This window comes from Ischnura elegans, chromosome 9 (assembly GCF_921293095.1).
Source record: "Ischnura elegans chromosome 9, ioIscEleg1.1, whole genome shotgun sequence".
Classification (NCBI taxonomy): domain Eukaryota; kingdom Metazoa; phylum Arthropoda; class Insecta; order Odonata; family Coenagrionidae; genus Ischnura; species Ischnura elegans.
Window position 1 is genome coordinate 21,829,674 of NC_060254.1, and position 24,593 is coordinate 21,854,266.

Genomic DNA, 24,593 nt, shown 5'->3' on the forward strand with positions numbered 1-24,593 from the left:
TACTTGAAAACCTCTTTTATTCTGTAAATGTAAATGAGCACTAGGGAGTGGAGTGGATGATTTACTTATTCATGGTTTTTTTGGACATGAGTCTTATGTGTGTAATTGGTTGACATGCCCCATAGCAATGCACAATGCTTATATAAATAAATAAAATAATAAAATAAGGCAACACTTTCAAGCGTAATCAGCACATTCCAAACAGGCATTGAACGAATTGCAAAGATTAATGAAACAAGTGGACAGTACCTCTTGCTTTTTTAACAAACGTTGATCCACAGAGATTTTGTGTTGCAAAAACAAAAGAGTTACACAAATGATACTTCTATCCATAATTTTCACACCTTTTGTTGATTCCTCCATTACAACCAGACCACATCTTTCATATTTTTTAAGTGAAACTGTGGATTGGAATATAATTTTCTACAGATTTCCACCAATCAATTTTCTTTTTTCAATAAGAACACATTCCCCTCTTGTTCACGTGAAATCTCTCTCAACCAAGGTTTCAGTCAATGGAAAATTTTTCAGGTTCATTTGGAAGAGTCACACACTAAAGACTATATCTCCCCAAAATTTTGGAAAGTTCCAAACCCTTGTCCTTGCCAACCTTGGCAAGACTTTCATTCAAATTTAGAGAGAAATTACAAGCTGCAACAAAATATGTAGGTAACTACTTAGAGAAATGAAACATGACTGAATGCTCTTAAGGAGCCATATTTGAGGAAAAGTGAGAGTCACCCCTAGCAGACGACCTTCTCCTTCTCTGCCTCCAGGATGACAGCGGCGGAGCTGATGCTATGTGAGGCCTTTCACCATCTTCCCCATTATTCTGAAGCAAACCAAGCTTCTTAGCTTGGGCTTTAGATCGCCAAACCTGCCAATAATTAAGGATCAATTTAATTAAAGTTGTAACACATAATCTCTCGTGATAATTTAATGGTGCCTGTCTACTCTATTAATATAACTTCAGGCTACCTTGGTATGAAGGTATATACATAACTTTTACTCCATTGAGGTCAATTTAGAAAAAGAATATTTATTGTTAAGAAATCACATGCAAAAGTAGACTGATACTCTGCATCATATTTGGATTATTTGTGAGTAAAGACAATGCTTGGAAGTTGGAGTTCCACTGAATTGCTTATCACAAGGATCATTATTACAGTATTCTACCGATTAAGGTAGGTTTCCATGGAGTACTAAAGAAGTGATCAGGGAGCCTCCCTTTCCTTCCAGCGCTACCTTCTTCAATTCACTGTAAGGCCCACTCCCTTTCAATCTATCTAAAAATCCCATTCTTTTCCTTTCCCTCCCTCGTTTCCCTAACATTCTACCCTCTAACACCATTTTCAACATCCCCTCCCCGCTAAGTATAATTGAAAAATTTCATGACCATTTGTAAGCCCCTGAAGTGACAACAAAATCACTAACCTTCACTGTGTGGTCATCTGAGGCAGTGAGAAGAACTTCCGAGTCTCTGGGATCAAAGGCCACAGCATTAACAACATCACCGTGGGGAAGACGAGCCAAGCAAGCTCCATAGTACCTATCCCACAGGTAACCATGTTTATCTTCAGCCCCACTATTGCCCAAACAAACATGAACAAAATAAGAGTTCAATTAATTGGTCATGAATAAACAGGCATTGGAAAAAACAAAAATAGCTTGAGCATGAGGAAATTAACTCAATGGAAAAAGCAATTGAGAACTATCATCTATCAAATTAGTATTGATGCCTCCACTGCATAAACGCTCAACAATTGCCCTCTGAATCAAATCCATTCATCTAGTACTGTAAGGGCTAGGTGAGAGGATTCTATTCTGTGGGCGATTGTTGAGCGTTTATGCAGTGAAGGTATCGGTATGTTCACAACAGTGTGGCCCAATCATGGCTGATAGTGGCACACAGTTAACCTAAATAATAATTGTCATACATACGAGACAAAAAGATGGAATGATATGCATATACTTTTGCCATAACCTTCACAAAGAGACTCCTCCCAATGAGTATAAAATTATATAATCAATTACCACAATAAATAAAAAAAGAGAAAAAGATTGGCTCTATATATGAATTTAGATCATAACTACCTTTTAAGTCATTGTTTTTATACTTTAAATGACTACCTGAATCATCATTGACAATTGCAAAAAGTTTTATAAGGATTAATATTTTTTTAGTCTCTATCTGACATGCCTGATATAGGTACTTGCAGTTTGTCACTGATCGTTATTGATTTCCTATGATAATTTGAATTGAATTACACTAATGGGAAACTTTATTTACAATATTTATTTCATTAACACAAGCCATAACTTCACAATAGCTTCATAACCATTTATAATACAGCTGACTCTCCATTATCCAGCTGCAGATTATCCGTTTATGATTTTCACTCTCGTTCAATTTTTCCGCGATCTTTATAAAAAAAAATCTGAGGCAAAATCATTGGAATTACGGCACTAATGCTAGGATACAACAGGCTTATTATTTCCGTTAGAGTCCCCGTAAAACGGAAGCGATCATGTGCTAGCTGCATTCACGGGAGCACCGTGTTACTGTTTTCCAAGCCTCGCAGTGCGCGACTGTGCTCCTTGATCACGGATACACGGCATGTAGCAGTTGCGACCGGGGCAACTTATGCCAGACATGACTACGTGGTGTGGTGCCTGACAGTGTAGTTTCTGATGTAAAGCGGTGGTTTTGAAGCATTTAAGCTAACCACTTTTCTGTATTGGTGATCACACAGCCATGGATGCGTGGTTTTCGAAACTAGGCCTTACATGTAGCATAAAAATTCACGTATAACCATTTCATCACCGCTAAAAAGAGAGCGAACAGGCAAAGAAAGCTTTCTATGAGTCCAGTAAGCACTCTTAAATAACAGAATAACAGCATAAATAATAATACGTATATTGTTTGTTTTATGTAAATTATGAACATTACAACACATTTAAGTGAAAGCTTGGATTATCCGTGTCTTTTGATTATTCGTGCCGTCTCTCTCCATCATTAGCCTGGATAATCGGGAGTGTACTGTACCTCACACCAGTTAGGCACGAATTAAAACAGAAGTTAATAGGTAATTAACTCATAATAATTAAAGCAAGAAATTAATTATTATGCATATAAAATTTGCATCCAGCATGTAAAAAGATAACCATCTATCAAAGCATTAATCTCAATGTCTAAATTGATGCTAAATATATATTGGTGTCAACCTTATTACAATTTTATTATTTTTATTACAAACCTTAACGACATACAATTTTTCACTGACTTCCCAAAAATATTTCTGTAGCCAAAATTTTTTTTCAGATGACTTACCTGGCAACATATTCATTACAAACATCCAGGAATATAAAAAAGCATTCATTGTTGGGAGTATATGCCTTGTGTGACCGCAGCATTGTCCCAACTTCACGCAAAGTAGTCAGATCTATCACATGGATGTCAATTTCCTGAGCGATGGGTGGTGGATCCAGTGGATTTGTGATATGATACCCAACAGGCCAAGGGCGGCTGTTCACATATAAATATCTAAGCAAGATAAATATAATTTTCATTAATGGACAGGTACACATGCACTACATTATTAAATAAAAAACAAGAAATTATTTATACATGATAGTTAGTACATAAATTAGATTTAATCAGCAACAAAACAATGCAGAAAGGTTACAAATACATATTATTAACACCTTAAATATTTTCAATTTGTGGGCACAAGGTATATGCCACATTGAACTTGTAGCAGAAAGAATACTCCGGTTGTCCAAGTCCAGAGTTAGAGCTGACATGACAACGCAGCTGAGACAAGCCCCCACCCAGGATTATAAACGCTCACACAACTGCAGCAGAACAAAGGCTGCATACAATGAAACATGGAGGGCAAAAGAGGGGCAGTAATGGAGTTGCTATGAGATTATTACCCAGAAAAGAGGACTGACAGCATTTCTCAAGTTCAGAAACACTTGTGAGATCACAGTTATCATCAGGCCACAAACGTTTTCCAACATTCCTCAATTAATATACCGGAAAAATTAATTGCGCATTGAGGGTTTATGGCCATTTAAATTAACATAACAAGTATTCTCTGCTTATTATATCATCAGATGTTCAAATAAAATTAAATTACTTTTTTACTTCATTAAATCAAGTTGGCAATTTATGTCAGAATTCCTGTTACAGCTCAAATCTCTATCTCTATGTAAATAAAAAAACTTACAAACAAATACCCACCCTACATTGTCATCTCTTCCCCCTTTTTACTTTCCTAAATAAGCACATACCTCTTACTCCCTTTAGTACATATATCCAATGCGCTTACTTGCCAAATCAAAGAAAACATTCCCAACCTCAGGTTAAGTGGGAGCAAGACCATGCCACAAAAGCAGAATGTGAAACATGTTCATGGGATGATGGCTGTTAAAATGAAAAAATGTCTGTAAATGAATGAAAATTTTTCTACAATAGTTGGCAATTTAGCAATACTAATACCCACATTTATTTCTGCTTTTAACTGTACTTCAACCAGGGGCAGATTTAGGGGGGCCACAGGGGTTACAACCCCTCTCCAAATTTTATCAAAATTTTTAAATTTTTATTGGTTTAATAGTTTATTTATCTTTTTAAATAAATAAAAGATTGTAGCACTTTTCAATGAAATCTGTTTTTACTGTGTACAACCCGTTTCGGCTCACTGAGTCATCATCTGGTACAAGACACTGCAAAACATTAGACAATCACCTTTATACCCTTGAGAAAGAGGGTTGGGGAGGATTTCACACCTTTGAAGAAGGGGGTGGGAGCGGGCGTATAGAGTGGAGACAGCGGGAAAAGATACATCTATGGGAGATGTGGGGAACCCATGTTGGAAGGAGGACTCTAGTCATTACCGTAAAATAACGACACGTGGGAAGAACCACAGAAAATGCGGGGGGGGGGGGGATGAGAAGAGTAAAAAAGGGGGGTTGGGTGAAAAGAGGCTGCCTGCCGTAGGAAATGGAGGGGAGAAAGTAGCGATGCAGGAAAAGAGTCGGGGGTAAGGAGTCCCTTTAGGTTCGCTGAGGAGGAGTGAGAATTAGCAGGGGTTCTGGGAAGGTATTGCAGGCGGAAGAAAATGGTCAACATAATACGGAGAGAGGGTGGGCGGATGGGAAAAACCCTGTGGATGTTGTACGCAGTAAAAAAAAGATTTTTTAGAAAAGTGCTACGATCCTTTATTTATTTAAATATGTCTAACTTCCACCTATTGAAGTCTGAATCTGTTGAGTTTATGTATCCTTGAAAAGGAGTAAAGTGTGTGTACATGCAAATGCACTGCTACAAGTGCCAAATGTGATAGAAATTTGAGCCGTATTTATCATAGAGCATAGCACTCTGTACTATAAAAATGTCCCTCTATCTCGGGGGTATTTCATGCTCCCCCCATACTCAGGTCATGACCCTCTCTCCTCAAATGAAAATGAATCCATCCCTGACGTAACCTTATTCAAAAGACATACCTGTGATCAGGAGAGAGACCCATTCCAATGATGTGGCCATGGAGGTCAATCAAATGGTCAACAGAGTCAAACCGATGAGCTACGGAGTCAAAATCCAGCCAGTTGGGCTCCTGCTGAGGCTCAACGCCACCCTCAACTCCTTCTATTCCCATCTCTAGCCCATGAAAAGAAAGAGGAAAAGTTATACCCTTTTTGCAAATATTTTTATGCTAATCACAAATTTTGTGAATATTTTAAGAGGCCAAAATTTGGAATTTGTTCCTCGCAGAAAATTGAGCCATTGAAAATAAGTTGTGGGACTGACTCAAAATGAAGTCCAAAAATTTGGGACTTAGAGGAATGTACTTTTAATCAAGAATAAAGGCCGTTTTACACGGCACACGGAATTGCGCAATCTGACGTACGTGCAAAGGCGCAATCAAAATTGCGTCGTGTAAAGTGGTGAATTGCTAGAACACATGCGAGAATGCGTGGATGCCGGACGGCAAAATAGCCCCTGTTCTAATTTCGTTAATGCATACGTGCAATTCCAGGCCATTTTTGAAATGAAAGCAGCTCTAACCTGCGCAATTCCGTGGCCCGTGTAAAATGGCCCAAAGAGAATAAAATGTCTGAAAACTAGGAAAAAATGCTATAAAACATAGTAGTGATGTATTATTTTATAATAATTTTTAGAGAAAAAATTTATGACTAGTGAATACTTATACAAGAATTTATGAGAGTACCATTTTCATAAAAAGTATGTCAAATGTGCATGCTTCTAATTATGCACTAAAGATTCTTATTTGGCTTTATTCACGCAGGTTGCCCTAAACACTCCTGCACCATAAACTTCCGCATATGTGCTTTATTAGAGGTGAGTTTTTCTCGCTCTTATTCTGCTTCTGAAGAATATTATGAAATTATTTTTTGCCCAAATGAGGGAGTATGTATGTTTATGTACTGTGATTCTTGAATGCTCCAGATCATGAATGTTCTGGATTATCAGTCTTCTACTACATTAAAAAAAAGACTAATTTCAAGCCACAAATATCAGGAAAAAGCAACACTTTTGAATGAAATACACACCAGCTCTGGCCAACTCTCTCTCCTCGGCCAACTCTCTTTCTCTTTGCTTCAAGGCTATCCTTTCTTTAAGGCTTGGACCAGGATCAAGACGGCGAGGAAACGAAAATGGATGAATTCTCTTGAAACCTTAAAAAGGGAAAAATATATAAATGGAAAAGATATTTTATTACAATAAAAGTCCAGAGCTCATAACAGAAATGAGGAAGGTGGGCTAGCACCGGACAAAAATAATATCATTTTGAAAAATAATCTTTTCATGGGGTAAATTAAGTTTTCAACAATCTTTCATTCATAATGGACAACAACAGCTACATCAGAAAAATAAAGAATATAGCCACCATCATATATCTAATCGTATGAACAAAAATGATGTGAAAAGTAATACACGGGATTATTTTCAATAAATTAACAAGTTTGAAAAAAAATCTTTTGGACATAAAAAATTAACACTAGCAAATCACAGGCATTCCAACTCATACCATTCTGAGAGGCTTGTTCAGTTGAAATAATTGTATATTTTCCTAAGTTAAACCTGAAGTAACATCTTTTTGATCTTTTGCTAATCCTTGCACTGAGATCTCAAATTGGTTAAAAAAAACCAGCTGTTGCAGGAAAGATGCACTGGAACCATTTCATTATGAATGAAAGATCCTTTACAGGTTCCACTTAAAACTTTATTAAACAGATAATGTGCTTCAAATTTTTCCCAATTCACTCTCAAAGATGATGTGAAAACTTTGAAATGGATTACATGGTTCACGCACATAGCCAGAAATTAGCTTCAGAGGAAGCTTAAGTGGTATGCGGCTTACCTACACTGATATTTTGTTAACTCACACACCATAAATTTCATTACATCAATTATACATGTATTTCAATAGCATAAAACTGAAAGTTAAATTCATTTTTAGATACTGGCAGACATCAAGAAATGGTAACAACATAACAAAATGGAGTTTCAGATAATAGATGCCTCAGTGCTACTGGTCTCCTCATAAGATGTGCTGAAAGTCATCACAAGGGAAAAGGCTAGTAAAGTAGTAAAGAAAGGAACAAAAATAAAAAGAAACAAGGAACTTTTTTGAATTTGTAATCTTTCATTCCCACTATGTTAAGCCTTCTAAATTAAGAAGATGACTAAAAACATCAACATGAATGAAGAGAACAAAACAAAGAAGCAGGAGCAATTTCCACAATTTTATATTTTAAATATGACCGGTTTCGCTTACAGCCTCATCAGGTACATATACCAAGGTGTGCAAAGGCTTAAATAGGAAGGCCTGATGGGATTGGTAAGATGGAGGAAGGGGAAGAAAGGAAGGGAAGGGTGTATAATAATAGGTGCTTGGAGGTTGGCAAAGGTGGGTGGGAAAGCCCCTGGCTAATCCTCTTCCGCTGGGCTCCAATCCCTTTGGTCGCTTGACCCGGTCACATTCCCCGTGGATGTCCCATGGTGTTGGCCGTCGAGGAGGATGGGGGATAACAGCCTCCTGGTGGAAAGAAGGGATGGGAATGGAGAGGACAAAAGGGGTTGCTAGAATTCAATGGATAGAAGGGGTGAGCTGGTATAGTAGAGAGGTTTGTTAAGGAGGGGCTTATTACTACTCCTTCTTATATTAATTTCTATATATTTGGAAATTGCTCCTACTTCTTTTTTATGCTCTGTTTCCACTCCATCGTGCCTGGAACCTCAGATTATATGAATGAAGAGGAAAAATAATGTATCAAAGAATAGCAGGGATCTGACTTGTTTGATATGGAGGGTATGATTCTGATCCAGTATTAAATATGCATTAGACACTAAAAGCACGGATCTATACCACACAAATCTAATGTTCCAACCATACTCCCTGATCAAGGGGCCATGGTAGGACTATACAAAACTAATTCATTCACAGGTTTCCGTGGTGATGAATGGATGACGTGAACAATTTTGGGCTGCGTCCACATAAAATGTTGAATAATCCATAACACTCTTGCCAGTTATCCTGCTGGCATCGTCAGATGAAGGATGGCAAGCCCAAAAATGTTGACGTAATCTGTTTGAAACTTATTAATACAGAAATATGTATTGTATTTTAGACTTACAGAGAAAAAACGTTAACATGAACAAATAGGAAAAATAGCATATCTAAAAATAACAGGAATCTGACCTATTTGATGTGGTGTGTATGTCTTTGATCCAGTTGTAAATATTAGAAACTTGTGTCGTGGATCAAGGGGTGCCTCTGCACTATCACTGTCCTCCATTTCCATGGATATTGACGAGAGTGAGGACTGAGGAGATTCTTGGCATGAGCCAGCTGCACTCCCAGACGGGACGTCAGATGCATCATCCCCCTCTCCATCTGGGTCCTCATTATCACAATTCACGTCCGATGCACTTGGACCCTTGGTCTGTTCAGCCCGGTGATAATCAGCACTGTATTGAATTGGACTGGCATACTCAGAGCCATCTCCCAGGCGCTTCCAGTTAGAGAATGCACCCTCAAGGGTCTCAAACCTGAAATGTAACCAAATGTCATTGACAAATGGGTATAACAGGATATCCAACAGCTTGGGAGTTTGAAAATTCTGCGAGATTCCCAAGTTTTTCAGAGATGATTTTCATTTTTCCACGAGAAATATTGATTTCTTTCAAATGAAAAACTTCTTAAAGTTAGGGAGCTAAATAAAATTTCAATGTTGGGAACAAACTCACGGCCATTATTCTTCACAAAGTTAAACCCACCTGCCTCCAATGGAATACACTCCACCCGTAACTTGCCGTACCGCAGAATTAGATTGTGATGCTGAAGATCCAGCAAGTTCACTCCGATGAGACGGTGGATTTCCTCTAGCTTCATTTATCCTTGATGGATCATTGTCTTGTTTCTGCAAATTATAGAGCGACAATTCAATATCACAGATTTTATGAATTGTAAGCCATAAAACGGCTTGTCCCCACAGTGTTACCACAGCACTCCAACTTCCCTGCACTATATCATTGATTAGCAAGCAGGAATGTAAGCTATTCAAGTTATACCACATACGGGTCAATCCATTTCAAATCACCCAGGCAATGTTGCTCAACATTTTTAATTTTCTTGATTTTTTAATCATGAGTTCCCTATAGGTAGGCAGTCACAAATCACGATTTGAAAAAAATTTAGAAGCCATATTTTTTTTTTGGCAGCCATTTTTAAAAGGGCGGCTGGGCAAATTTAGATGAAAAACGTGGTTTGCATAAAGTTAAATTTCGAAGCTATTTTAAAAGATATCAGAATAATTCAAAAACCAGTGAGTTTAGCATGAAATGAGCTATAGGAATTCATTGTTTTAATTTCTCTATCATGAAAGAGAGTCAGTCAAACTCTTTCTGCAAAAACCCGGGAAAAATTTGTCAATATTAACTTTTTAAGACCTAAAATTTTTATGAAGGGAATGAGACTCACTAATCAAATTTTATTTCTGTGTTAAATACTTAAATAACTATTTGCAGCATAAGTTTTAGTTCTGAGAAGGCACTCCTTTTTTTAATACGGGCTATCAAAAATAGCTGAAAACCTTTTAACGTCAATTTTCGTAGGTCAATATCTAAAAAGGGACTGAGTGAAAACAAGCGAAAATTTTACAAAATGTTATTTAGACACATAAGAACATCTCCAAAAAAAATTATGACTGAGACTCTCCTACATTTAGAGTAGTGGAGCAGTGAATTTCAGAAAAAAACGCTACCGTTCCATGCGCTCATGCAGTGCAAGTTAGCAAACAAGGGCTTCATTAAATAATTAAATTAGCAATAATTTTTATCTACAACAATTACTTTACACATAAAATTTTATTTATTTATGTAGGTCTGCCTTACATTAATAATAAAAATTGATTTTATAACTAGAAATCTTTTGTATCAGCAAAAAAACTATTGAATTATAACATAGCAAGAAGTTAATGCACTTATGTTTACAAAAAGTATTTATTTCATCTATTGTACTAAAAAACCATGCATATCAATATGTGTAGAATATAAAAATATGCAAGAATGCATTTGCAAGTGAATAAACTTTCTCAATTGACATATCAAGTATCATGTGTCATTAAGTCAGTGAGAGTTTTGCAACTGTAGTCTTAAATTCTCCCATTTACAACTCTTTGTACAGCCTACAACTACGTAATCAATTATTTATAAATTGATCTCAACCCTGGTAGTGAATAGTAAACTGATTATATACTTATGTGTATCGTTTGAAAAAAAAACAAACATTTTATGGTATAGTACACCTTGTGTACAGATTTATAAATTGTATATAATTTATGTAAAATGTATCCAATATTAAAAATGAGTCAATCAGCATCCAGGTCAGGCTCAAGGCATATTATAAAAGAAACACTCAAACCACAGAATTTAAATTTTTGGTGGCACTACCACCTTCAGCTTTGGGAACAAAAGCATGAATATGCTGGAAGGGGACCAGGGAGAGTTGAGGGAGGGGGGATAGTAAGGGGTAGCAGGGTAGGGGAAGGATTGAATGGGTAAAAGCAATTAAAGTAATTACCTGCTGATCCAGGAGGATGAAAAGCTTTAATCGTCAAATGTAAGTTAATTTCATTGAACTAAGACTACTGAGTAGGTACTGGTATGTTGTGGGAAGGGAGGCCAAAATAGTTACATTGTAGCAATCATTAAGTGACAGCAGCTGAATATTTTGCAACACTGAAGGAGACAAAGTGAGGAGATGCCCATGATGCCCTGTGGTTATTGATGCGTAGTTTGTGGGCCTTTGATGATTTTCCTTTATAGGAGGAGGGACAATGCTTACATTTTGTATGACAAATTAAGTTTCTGGATTTGCAGGATATAATACATTTTATTTCAAATTTTTCACTGGGGTTGGAGATAGGTGATGCTCAGTTGATTACAGATCTTTGTCTAAAGAACGTGTCCTGTCCAGGTAGTTTTAAAATTGGATTTTCATTGTTCTGTGGTGAAGGATTCAGTATGAGTTGTTTTGTGGGTGAACTATTAAGTGAACAGTGCCATAAACAACACTACAAGAAAGAAGTGCCTGCAGAATTAATAAGAGTGAGTGACATGCCACCGGAAGAACAATTGTTGCTTAAATTAAGAGTTTCGAAGGAAATTACAAACATTTGCCATTACCACAGGGATAAATATTTAGAAAAATACTATCACATTTTTGGAAAAAAATGTTGTGACCCATTTGGTGCTCACAAAAAAACAGTTAAAAATGGTTTGCGTAAAATTCTAATTGAACACCTTTCAAAGAAAAAAAATGTTGATATTGACCTAATTCCTGGACAAGCTTTATGTCCAACCTGTGCATCAAAAATATTTGTAAATAAACCAGAAGAAGGGGTAAATAGTGTTGAAAATGACCCAGTATTTCTTCCTGAGCCTTTTGAGTTTGTTGAGGATAATCCTTTGCAACAAGTAGAATCCATTTGCGAAACTTTGGAATTATCTCCTTTGTGTAAAATAACAAAGCTCAACACTGAACAGCGACTGTCAGCTTTACATAGAAAAACTGATAAAATTACAAGTGCAGTCAAGCGAAAATTGGAAGAATCTTTCCAAAATGACTTAAAGGCTCAAAATCCTAATTGTACAGAAAACGAACAAAGTGAGTATGATATGCTTATTACCCAACTGAAAGAAAAATTCAAAGATTCCAGTAAAGACGATAAAATTAAGATAATTAGCCTCTTGCCAAGATCATGGTCAAAGAAAAAAATAATAGAGGAATTTGGTGCATCTGAATACATGGTGAAATTAACTAGGCAGCTAGTAAAGGATCAAGGTATCTTCCCACATCTTTCAAAAAGACAAGGCAACAAAATAAGTGAAGTTATTATTAACAGTGTTAAAGAATTTTATGAGGATGATGAAAATAGTCGCTTATGTCCAGGTAAAAAGGAGTGTGTTTCAACTGTGATTAAAAATGTTAAGGTGCAGAAGCAGAAAAGGTTAATTCTTCTCTCACTGAATGAGCTCTACAGCCTCTATAAACAGAAATACCCAGAACACAAAATTGGGCGCTCAATGTTTTGCGCTCAACGACCAAAGTGGTGCGTTCTTCCAGGTTCATCAGGAACTCATAGTGTGTGTGTTTGCAAGCATCATCAAAATGTGATGCTTATGATAGAAGGAGCAAAGTTTAATGCAAGTTATAAAGACCTAATAGCTTTCATGGTTTGTGACATTGACAATGAAAAATGTATGCTAAATACCTGTGCAGAATGTCCTGGGCCAGATATCCTACTTGATATCTTAAAAAATGAACTAGACATGTTGCCTGAAGAAGTAATTTTCAAACAGTGGGTTCAAACCGATAGAGCAGAGCTCATTACACAGATAATGCCCAGTGAAGAATTTTTGTATTCTCTTGTTGATAAGCTTGTGCTTTTAAAATCCCATCACTTTATCTCAAAAGCTCAAGCTCAGTATTTCAAGGAAACAAAAGAAAATCTGACAGAAACCCAGTGTTTGGTGGTTGGTGACTTTGCCGAAAACTATACATTTACAGTTCAGGATGAGATTCAAAGTTTTCACTGGACTAATAAGCAAGCGACACTTCATCCATTTGTCATATACTTTAAAAAAGATGAAAAGTTATGTTGCAAATCAATTTGTGTAATTAGTGACCACCTTGCTCATAACACTACAGCTGTGTACACTTTTCAACATCACCTGATTACGGAAATTAAAAATATCATATCTAACGCTGAAATGATCATTTACTTTAGTGATGGTGCAAGCGGCCAGTACAAAAATAAGAACAACTTCATTAACCTCTGTCAACATGAAAATGATTTTGGTGTACCAGCAGAGTGGAATTTCTTTGCCTCATCGCATGGAAAGAATTCTTGCGATGGGATAGGGGGAACAACAAAACGAGAAGTCACACGAGTTTCACTTCAAAGACCATACTTCAATCAGATCCTTACCGCGTATGATATGTACAATTACTGTTCAGAGAATATTAGTGGAATTAAATATATATTTGTTTCTTCTTCTGAAATTGAAAATATTAAAAAAAAACTAAATCAGAGATTTGCATGCTGTTTACCCGTAAAAGGAACAAGAACCTACCACAGATATGTCCCCATAAGTTCCAATCAAATAAGATATGCTTTGTCACTTCGAAAGGGTCAGCATTTCATGATCATCAGACTACTGAATTTTCTAGCATCTAAGTTCATTGGGGAAAAATAACTGCGTGCACACTGCACTCAAGTGGTGTTTACAAATGTATCAGTAAGGTGAAGATTTAGACTTTTTGCATCTTGTAATCAATGTCCATTGTCATTTAAAATTAGAAAAAAAAGATTATTTTATGCATGTAACGATTTATACAACATTTGACCATTGTCAATTGTATAAAATTGCAAGCCCTTTTTTTGAGAACTTTGTTCTTATTTTCTTGTAATGGTTGTACAAAGTGTTGTAGATGGGAGAATTTAAGACTACAGTTGCAAAACTCTCACTGACTTAATGACACATGATACTTGATATGTCAATTGAGAAAGTTTATTCACTTGCAAATGCATTCTTGCATATTTTTATATTCTACACATATTGATATGCATGGTTTTTTAGTACAATAGATGAAATAAATACTTTTTGTAAACATAAGTGCATTAACTTCTTGCTATGTTATAATTCAATAGTTTTTTTGCTGATACAAAAGATTTCTAGTTATAAAATCAATTTTTATTATTAATGTAAGGCAGACCTACATAAATAAATAAAATTTTATGTGTAAAGTAATTGTTGTAGATAAAAATTATTGCTAATTTAATTATTTAATGAAGCCCTTGTTTGCTAACTTGCACTGCATGAGCGCATGGAACGGTAGCGTTTTTTTCTGAAATTCACTGCTCCACTACTCTAAATGTAGGAGAGTCTCAGTCATAATTTTTTTTGGAGATGTTCTTATGTGTCTAAATAACATTTTGTAAAATTTTCGCTTGTTTTCACTCAGTCCCTTTTTAGATATTGACCTACGAAAATTGACGTTAAAAGGTTTTCAGCTATTTTTGATAGCCCGTATTAAAAAAAGGAGTGCCTTCTCAGAACTAAAACTTATGCTGCAAATAGTTATTTAAGTATTTAACACAGAAATAAAATTTGATTAGTGAGTCTCATTCCCTTCATAAAAATTTTAGGTCTTAAAAAGTTAATATTGACAAATTTTTCCCGGGTTTTTGCAGAAAGAGTTTGACTGACTCTCTTTCATGATAGAGAAATTAAAACAATGAATTCCTATAGCTCATTTCATGCTAAACTCACTGGTTTTTGAATTATTCTGATATCTCTTAAAATAGCTTCGAAATTTAACTTTATGCAAACCACGTTTTTCATCAAAATTTGCCCAGCCGCCCTTTTAAAAATGGCTGCCAAAAAAAAAATATGGCTTCTAAATTTTTTTCAAATCGTGATTTGTGACTGCCTACCTATAGGGAACTCATGATTAAAAAATCAAGAAAATTAAAAATGTTGAGCAACAAATTTTATTTATATTGGGTGATTTGAAATGGATTGACCCATACACTTCTTTCTCAAGAAAGGTCTCCTTAAATGATTATTGGAAAAGTTTGTGACTATTTGACAGAATACAAATGCATGCAATCAAGAGAATCCAAATTCAATAAAAGGTGATATCATTTCAATGAATGAACAAAAACCAGAGAATGAGTAATGAATCATTACCTTCGTAGAAGAATCTGGAGAAGCTGATGTTGATGACTCCAACGGAGATGGAGCAAGACAATTTGCGACAGTAATCGCTCGCACTGAGCTAGCATTACGGTTATAGAACCTGAATAAGGTGCCCATAATAGGAACATGTTCTGAAGCTGATTCTTGAGAGGCTTTATTCAACCACAGCACTGACGCACTTACAAGGTGGGCTAACCAATGGAGATTTCCTGATAGAAGATGCTCATCCGAGTACCATGTACCAAAAATATCATAAGGCTTGTTGACAACACGACATTGAAGACAGAATTCGTCTGAAAAGAGTTAGGAATAGAAAACATGGGCACAAATACATATCAGTTTACTTGAGCAATTCCATTACTGTGGATGGTTCTTTCGAGGTAAGTTTGTTAATATATAATACAACAGCAATTCTTAACCAACATTTCATACTTTCAATCATTCCATCCTACAAGCTATACAAACATTATAATCTATCACATTTAGATGGTTTCATTTCAGATTGGTTGGGAATTGTGAGGGCTAAGGAGTGCCTTATCCATTAATTTTGTACCCGCTATGACATGAAGAAATCCAGAAAAGCCCATGTGTGAATGACTTAACTTGAATGAGTGTGTGAATGATGTGGTGTTCCCCTACCTAAACCTCCATTTTCGTTCCCAGTGAGAGTGCTCTACCTCATTGCCCAGAGTTTTGAAACCCAAGTTGACAAAACATCAGTGACCGAGTGATAATGGCTGTGAAGATCCTCCCCCACCCCCAGAAGAACGTGAATGTATTTCCCATCCCCATTCCTTGGCCAGATTACTTGCCCGTCCCTGAAAAGGGCAATAAAAGGAGACGTCCATCAGAAATTAAGTTGGAACATTACAAGGGAGCAGAACATTAATTTTCTCTGTAAATTCTGGGCATGCAAGGCTGAAATAAGGCTAAGGAGAGGAGGTGACAAAATAAATTTCATTTAGGACAGAAAGAAGGAGGGAAATAGGAGTGACCACAGAGAAAGTTGGCTCTAAATCTCAGCCAGCCAAAGAAGTTAATCCCCACAAAAAGTTTTGCCCACAGCCAGTGACACAACAAAAGGAAGTTCCAAGCCTGATAAGTGCTATCACCCACAAAAAAATGGTACATCAAAACAATTCAACATTTAGGGCTGCATTCTGAGTCAACCCTATTTATCCCTCCCCTCCTGACTTGAGGCTCCCAAGGTGGTGAACAAGGGGCGTAATCCAGTACACGCTCCCAATGCTCCCGAGTGCTCCCGCTTCAGACACTACAGATTCGTGGTCCACTTTCGCTCCTATCGCTCCCAGTGCTACCCTACTGGATCACGGCTGGAGCGATTGTAGCATTTGTTAGTCGTTTGTTTTACTAGTATCGTCTGCTCGGATATTAGATCGTCTGAATTAGGGATTGTTATAGCCCCTTGTACTTTACTTAGCGTGTTAGAGAGGTCAGTAATATAAATGACAAAAAGAATATGACCATGGGGTACACCACAAGAAACCTATTTAATATTAGATCTTCATTGGATACCATGATCGGGCACCACAGCAGACCGATGCTTGTCCTGAAGATTTTACCCACTGGTTTGCAAATCCTCTAACAACAAGGTGATAAACTTAAACTATAAAGAGCAGATCATATGATACATATAAAAGAAGATAAGACCGATTAAATACCTTATTAGAGAAATTTCAATGAAACCAAAAATAAGCCTAATTAACTTAACTCACCTAAAAGCCTGCGTTTAAACGATACACTTACAAGTTAATGCCTGTTTGCGTGAATTATTTTTGTGGACCGAAACGGAACATGTACGAATGTTTGAACCTAGCTAAAATAGGTTAAATTTGCCGATCATGCATTTGCACAAGTTGAGTGGTTACACGTGTAACCACTTAACGTGCAACAACGCAACCGTACGGTACATTTCGTGTTCTTTCTCGCGTTCATACATTTAGACTTGTGCGGATTTATGTAGGTGTAAAAAGGCCTTAAGTGGAGTGTCCTTAATGCGATTTATCAATTGCACTCATGACATTGTATGACAGTCTCAAAAGCAGTCCTACACTTGAACCAATCTCGTCAACAACGAGCCTTAAGCATAAATGCAATGCGTATCAACCTGACCTTAAGAAAATTACATAAGTAAAATACAACCGAACATCAATAATTGATTAAACTTCAGTTGAAGATTAGAGGAAGATATCATCATTTAACAGAGAATACAATCTTCATGGGGAAAGCTTGAAGAAAACCTAGGTTGGCCGCCAAAAAGCAACAAACGGAATGCTTTAACTAGAAGTTCACGTACCCTAACCTAAGAAGTCATATTCCATCTCAATTTCACGCAATATCAAGTTCAAATAACTAATAATTGATCTAAATAACAAATAAATCAATATAACTTACAAAATTAACATAATTCTTATGTAACGGACGGAATGCTTCGACCGGAAAGTTCACTCACTACATGACTTATTAATTTCGAATAGCCATTTTCTATCTCCCCTTCTCGCTAGCTCAAGCTTAAACCACTAATAATTAAATAATATTATATATAATTAATTATCACAACAAATTTTATAAGATATCTTGGTCTTGCCGCTCAATTTCTTCCCCGATCTGGCCCGTGGCGACTCTGAATTGTGAAACCATTGAGTTACAGCCATTTGCCTCACCGTAATATCCCCCGAATAGTTCTTTAATCATTTGGTTTTAGCATTTACTATCCAGGCTATCTTAGCGACTTCTTCCATCAACTCCAAATGGTCATATTATTGCCGGCCAGGTCCACAATTGTTATGAACACCATTTTCTTTAGCCTTCCTTCCCGTTCAAATTCGCGCTGAAAACCGGTTCGCTCCAGCCATTTCTTGGGAGCGTTTGTAGCGAGAGAGAAGCGAATATAGCGACGTCATGCGTGACGTACGAGAGCGCCACGGGAGCTTTTGTAGCTTCTACTGGACCACGAAAAGACTCGCTTCCAGTGCTTCGGAGCACTGGGAGCTTGTACTGGACTACGCCCAAGGTGTGGTCATAAGCCATACACTCATCCAGTAAAGAAGATTTAAGTTTCATTTCATATGACTTCCCCTCCTTGTCTACTACTAGACTACTGCTGACTCATCTACTGTATTCTCTTTGCGTGATTTATACAATATTCATGAATATCAATCATTTTTTTGCTTCAGAGGCATGTAAAGTGTCACACACCCTTATTGACCAATAACTCGGCCTTACAGAAGCTCTTTTTCAGTTATGCATTAGTATATAAGTATAGGTCCATGTGCAGTATTTATTACATAGTTATACCTGTATGCATGTAACTATAGCCTCAAAGATGGAATGATAAAAATTCTACAACATTAGTGAAGAATTGCGATTTTATTATACTTACTAACTGTTAGAGAGCCATCGCATGTTAAAGTAAATCAATATGGTGGACTATCAACTCCATTTTTGTTAACAAACCTTCAAGGCTAAAAACAGCAATTTCCCCAGATGTGCTATGAGGGGACCCAAAGTGTACCCCTGACACAAGAAGCAAAGTATCTGATGGATTGAACTGAGAATACTGCGTATATTTCCAACAGAATGTCTTCATATCACGATGATACTTGACCCTCGCCGGATAACCAGAGTCCCACACCTGTTGAGAAAAGTACCTATAATTTTTATTCAGAGAACTTTATGGATAGGAATGATAAAAGTACCTATGTACTAAGGAGAATAAAAGTAATGCAACAGATTTTTTAACACCACAGTTGATATGAAAGAAAATCATTTTTCCTTCTGATGACAAGTTATTCTTAGGACAAATTCGAACAAAGGATTCAAACAACGCACATAGTGAAATTGTGGGAATAGAGGGTAAGCATGTTAATGCAAATCTTGACACTGGTGCAGGAGTGAATGACTTTGTGATGTGCTAATGAAGTGTTATTATTTCTGACCGCATCTGCTATGACATAGTACACACATCAACTACATAGTAACAATAGTTTAAAAAGATGACACTAGTAGCATGAAAAGAGGATTATTGGGGTCACAGAATGAAGGCTCACGGTAACTCCGTGATTCAACCAGAGGGTTGGTTAGGATAGGAAGTACGGGCAATAGGGGAGAGAGGGAGTGAGGTAGCAAAGTGGATCAAGCGCTTCTTTAAAGCAGGTGTCCCACGAGGTTCAATACTTGTCCCACTTTTGTTTCTTATTTTTACTAATTATCTTCCTCAGCAGTTTAACCCGAGTCACACAGTTATGTATTCAGATGATACAACTAATCTGTTAACTGCTAGCAATACTTCAGATCTAACAGAATATGCCAAAACTACAACTCAGGATATGTTGGAATGGTGTCACCTAAACAATATGGCATTAAATGAAGCCAAACCTTGTTACATCCACTTCCATATTAAGAACCCTCACCAAGCTGAAGATTTACCCTATAATTATCCGTTTACCTTTTCGACATCAATAAAATACCTTGGATTCACCTCTCAGATACACTTGACTGGTCGTCATACGTTTATGAACTGAACAAAAAACTTTGTGGGTCTTTTTCTGATAAGAAATCTTGCCCCTGTAGTCTCCATAAACACACTGAAAGCTCTGTACTATGCCAAAGTACACTCTCATTTATCTTACAGCATTTTGTTTTGGGGAAATTCCTCTCTGTTGTCAAGAACCTTTTCTCTCCAGAAGAAAGCTGTTAAAGCTATCAATAGAGTCCCATCCGCACCCCAGGAAGATCAATTTTTGTAAGTTCCAGCACCTTAACTCTCCCCTCAATCTATATCCTTACCTGTGCCATGTTTGCTGGAAACAATCCTCATCTTTTCCCTGTTAATGCCAACCTACACAATAACAACACATGCTCCAGAAACAAAATACACACCCTCCCATACTCCTAATCTCTGTTTAAAAGGTCCATAACACTCCATTACCACTGTGTACAATAAGATTCCTATCACCATCCGTTCCATTTCCTCATCAATTCAATTCATAGCCAAACTGAAACATATGTTAATCGAAAACAGCTACTACAATCTGAATGAGTTTTTATCTGGTGTTGTACATTAACCTATGGCCTCAATCCCACTGAATAGCTGTGTTTTTGCGCTTAGCTCGTGTGTATTGTACTTTATTACCTATCAGTTAGTATTTTATCCTGCATTATCTTGATGAAACTCATGGATTTATTGTCCTAATGAAGTTAATAAATATTATTATTACTATAGTTATCAATGGAATACAGGCCTGGACAATGACAATAGTGGAGAAATCATGGGTGGAAGCTTTGAAAATGTTTAGGTACAGAAGAATGATGAAAATAACATGGATCAACCAACTGAGCAATGAGAAAGCAGAGAAGCCTCGTAAAAGCCTTAAGAAAATGACGGAACAACTTGATCAGTCATGTCTTGAGTTATGATGGCCTGATGAAGACAATAGGCAAGGTGCAAGTGGATGGCAAAAGCAAAAAATTAATATCTTAAAAAAATTTAAGGAGCAGGTAATGAAGGATGTGAAAGAGAAGACATATGTACATGTGACAAGATGGAGCCTTAAGAGAACTGAGTGTGCTTCTGTGTCAAATCATTTCTAAGAATTCATAACCAGTGGTGGACCAAAACAAAAGAGTCCTGGATTCAAATCCTAGGCAAAGCCTTCTCTGACAGAGAATGCGCTGGGTAGTGAGTGTTCATTATATCCACTTTCTGTGAGGTGGGATCAGGATGTATCTGATGGGTGCAGATGCAGTGAAACCTCTCTTAGCAACCACTCCTATCCAGCGACCACCCCTCCTAACGACCAGTCTTCTTCGGAACCGATTGTGATGCCCGTATAGTCAATGTATTTATTACCCCTATTCAAAGACCACCCCTCACCCCGACCAAAGACCACCACTACCACGGGAATTTCCCTCCATTAGGTGACCAAGGAATTCTACTAGCCTGCTAGGAAAGTCTACATTGTAAGCAGCACCAGTTTATACCTGCACTTACCAGAACAATTCGGCCGTTGAGGATAATTACCCTCTTGTCACGGCAGGCGGAGTAGGGTCGTAGGCTTGACCCTCTCCGTAGGGGTTCTGTTTTGTATACAATGTATTTTCTTTTGCTCAAACATTTGTAAATTGTGAATCAGCGAGTCCTTTCGTGGGCAAAACTGCCACTTCATATTTAAGTCGCGGCAGTTAGCTTTGAGTGACGATATAAGAACAATCTCCGAGTCCAAGATGTTGAAGAGAGTTTGTTTGAGTTTAGAGGAAAGGGTTCAAGTTATTGAAGAACGAGATAAAGGTTCATCTGAAAGAAGGTTAGCGGATTTGTTTTAAGTGTGGGAAAACCCAAATAAACGGAATTTTAAAATCTAGGGAAGAAATTTTGAAAGAGTGGCAAAACAGTGACCGGAGCCAAGGAGTGAAAAGAAAGCGGCAAGAAAAATACGAAGGAATTAACTCTTCAGTTTTTGAGTGGTTTAAAGTCGCATGGTCGAAAAATATTCCCATAAGTGGATCTTTAATAAAAGAGAAGGCCTTGCAATTTGCTATAGAATTAGGAGATGAAGATTTCGTGGCTAGCAATGGCTGGCTTGAACAATTTCGTGTCAGGCATAGCGTTACCTTCCATGGGATCTCCGGTGAATCTGGAGACGTAAGTGAAGACGTGGTGTGTGATTGGAAAATGAGACTTCTAGCGATTATCAAAACCCGAAAACAGCAGCATGTGTTTAATATGGACGAAAGCCGACTTTTTTTCCGTTCTTCTATGCGACAGTTTTTTTTCGTCTCAAAGTGATGTTTTCTCATCAATACTGTGATGAATGTTTAAAGTCATTATTCATAAGAGTGGACGTTATTAATAAATATGTATTTGATTTATGCTATAGTTCCTGCGGCTTTGACACTGTTTGTTTTACTTCTCATAGGCTCCAAAGTGAGATTTAACTTCCTTGGCCAGAGTGACAAATATTTTTCTCAAAATTCAGTTTAATACAGCTATATATGTTATGGTATATGCGTATAACATTTAAATTTATATAGTACACATTATAAAAAATAAAGAGGTAATCATCTCTACTGTAGATTGCTGTTAATGCAAATGTTCCTGTGCGATATACTACATTACTTTGTAGTGAGAAAATATTGAATATTAATTAAATTACTAACTGTGTAAAATTTATCAGCAATTAAAAACTATCACTGAATAAAACGCGATTTATGTTGCTTAAAGTAAAGCGTGAACTCAGTAGTTACCCATCTTTTTAAAATCTGCTCCCTTGAAATTATGCAGTCAGAAACACACCCGCACCCCCTTTGAACGACCACCCCTCTTAACGACCATTTTTCAGTGGAACTGTCAGTGGTCGCTTAATACAGATTTCACCGTACATGCAGCCATTTTTTATGGACACCAAGTGACTGTGATATCTCTTGCCTCTCTTACAAGCCACAACATCCAGAAATGGAAGTTAATAGAGAAATGTTGGATTTTTTTAGTCTTAGCTAAGCTCAATGGATTTTTTTATGTCATTAGGGCTACCTGACGTTCTAAATTTCCTGGATATGTCCTAAATTCTAGCCCAATATCTGGAGGTCTTGAAATTTTTCTAATGTGTCTTGAATTTAAAGATAATATACTGGGTAACGCCATCTATTCCACATCTTCAATATTACTATCATTACAATACATGCTACTTTACATTACATTACAATATTACTTTCATTTCTGCCTTTATTGACCTCTGACATATTTGTATCACAGATGTATTTCTCAATTCGACACCATCCTCAACTTCAACCAAAGATAGCAAGAGAAACCTTGATCCCATGAAGAACATCGCCCATAATGACAACCATTTTGCAATTTTTCATTTTATACTTCAGCGCCTTTGAAAATAAATGTTAATTCCAATAGGTAAATTATAAATTGGAACATATTATAACAATGACGTCAAAATATATTTTTATGGATACGGCCTGAAAATAATACCTCATGCACATTAGTTTTTCAGTGAATTTATAGATAGTAAAGGAAAAAAAACAGAACTCAAAACTTACCATAATATAACCATCTTTTGAACATGTGGCGAACATTTTTCCATTATGGGCAAAGCTGACATGGAGTACTTGATGGGAATGCTCCTTCAGCACTTCAGTTTCAACTATTGGAGTGTGGTATTTCAGCCTTTTGTATTCAGAGTACCAAGATGTTTTTCCTGCAGAATGTTAAGGAATTTGTCATCACTTAGATTTCAGTACCGCCATACAATTCGACTATTCGACAGTAGGAAATTTAGACATTAGTGACATCAATTAGAAAAGGTGAATATCATAAAAAAGAAATCACAGATTAGAATTTGATACATTCTATATTGGCCAAATAGAGTTCTTAAACATACCATGCATAAGCCCAATTGAGGGATCAATGTCGAATTCAAGGAGAAATAAATTCTTCCAGAGAATTTCATCATAGCTAACACGAAGCCAGGTTTGACAAGTACGCCCTGCAGTCAATAGTTCCTCAGCCGATAAATACTGAAACACAAACCTAAGGATTTCCTCCGGTAAATAAGCCCATTTTCCATATGATTCTAAATGGGCTACGGAGGATTCATCTGAGGAACATGACCCACTGCCACCGTTCGAATATTCTTCATTATCATCACTAACTCCAGACTCCATTTTGAAAACTATAAAATTTAACCTAAAATATCACTCTAAAAACTTGTTGATTCCCTCAGCATTAATGAGGAAGATCTCTTTTCGCCATAAAAAGTGAATTCCATAATTTCGTTTTAGCTGCGGGGCAACAGTCATTCATTATGATGGACATATAAATATTCAGATCGTCCTACTAATGGTGAGATCTTCAATATAAACTGTCGATAAAAGTTTCCGTAGTATATAAAAGAGGAAGCAATAATTAACATTCTTCTGAAATGAAATAGGGGACGAAACACTGATGACAGAACGTTAAGATTATTTCAAAATAGCATTAAATACCGTTTCATGATAGACCAGCAGGTCTTTATCAATTAGAGATAATATCATAGATAATTTCGCTACATAACGAGGTGCAACACTTCGCAACAATCTTAATCATATTGAAAATTTATGATAATGATGTCAACACATTCTGCTGAACTGTCGGGTAGTCGGGCAAACAACGCAATACCTTCAGTAAATATTTATTTGAAGACAATAATAGTTTTTATAGCGGCATTTATGCGAAGACGCGTGTCCTATAAAAACTTAGGAAATGTTTTCCCATAATTTAATAAAT

At 36.7% G+C, this 24,593-nt stretch overlaps 1 protein-coding gene across 1 annotated transcript; it reads right to left on the reverse strand.

Annotated features, from left to right (window-relative positions):
• On the reverse strand, window positions 1-24,578 carry LOC124165215 (F-box/WD repeat-containing protein 5). The gene is made up of 12 exons (XM_046542495.1): window positions 24,314-24,578; window positions 23,710-24,189; window positions 23,369-23,526; window positions 18,776-18,953; window positions 15,290-15,591; window positions 9,311-9,453; window positions 8,733-9,082; window positions 6,580-6,705; window positions 5,512-5,665; window positions 3,332-3,544; window positions 1,435-1,585; window positions 1-877 (listed from the first exon to the last, which is right to left on the reverse strand). Exons 2-12 carry the CDS (start codon window positions 23,990-23,992, stop codon window positions 707-709), a joined length of 2,229 nt encoding a protein of 742 aa, XP_046398451.1. The 5' UTR covers window positions 23,993-24,189; window positions 24,314-24,578; the 3' UTR covers window positions 1-706.
• Window positions 24,579-24,593: the final 15 nt, after the last annotated feature.

Bases quoted from the DNA above. Each gene is read 5' to 3' on its own strand.
- LOC124165215 (XM_046542495.1), bottom strand. From the start codon at position 23,992: ATGGAGTCTGGAGTTAGTGATGATAATGAAGAATATTCGAACGGTGGC. The intron at 9,454-15,289 runs GTAATGATTCAT...TATAATTTGCAG, and splicing joins CTCCAGATTCTTCTACGAAG to AAACAAGACAATGATCCATC. The intron at 5,666-6,579 runs GTGTGTATTTCA...TTCATGGGCTAG, and splicing joins GAGAGAGTTGGCCAGAGCTG to AGATGGGAATAGAAGGAGTT.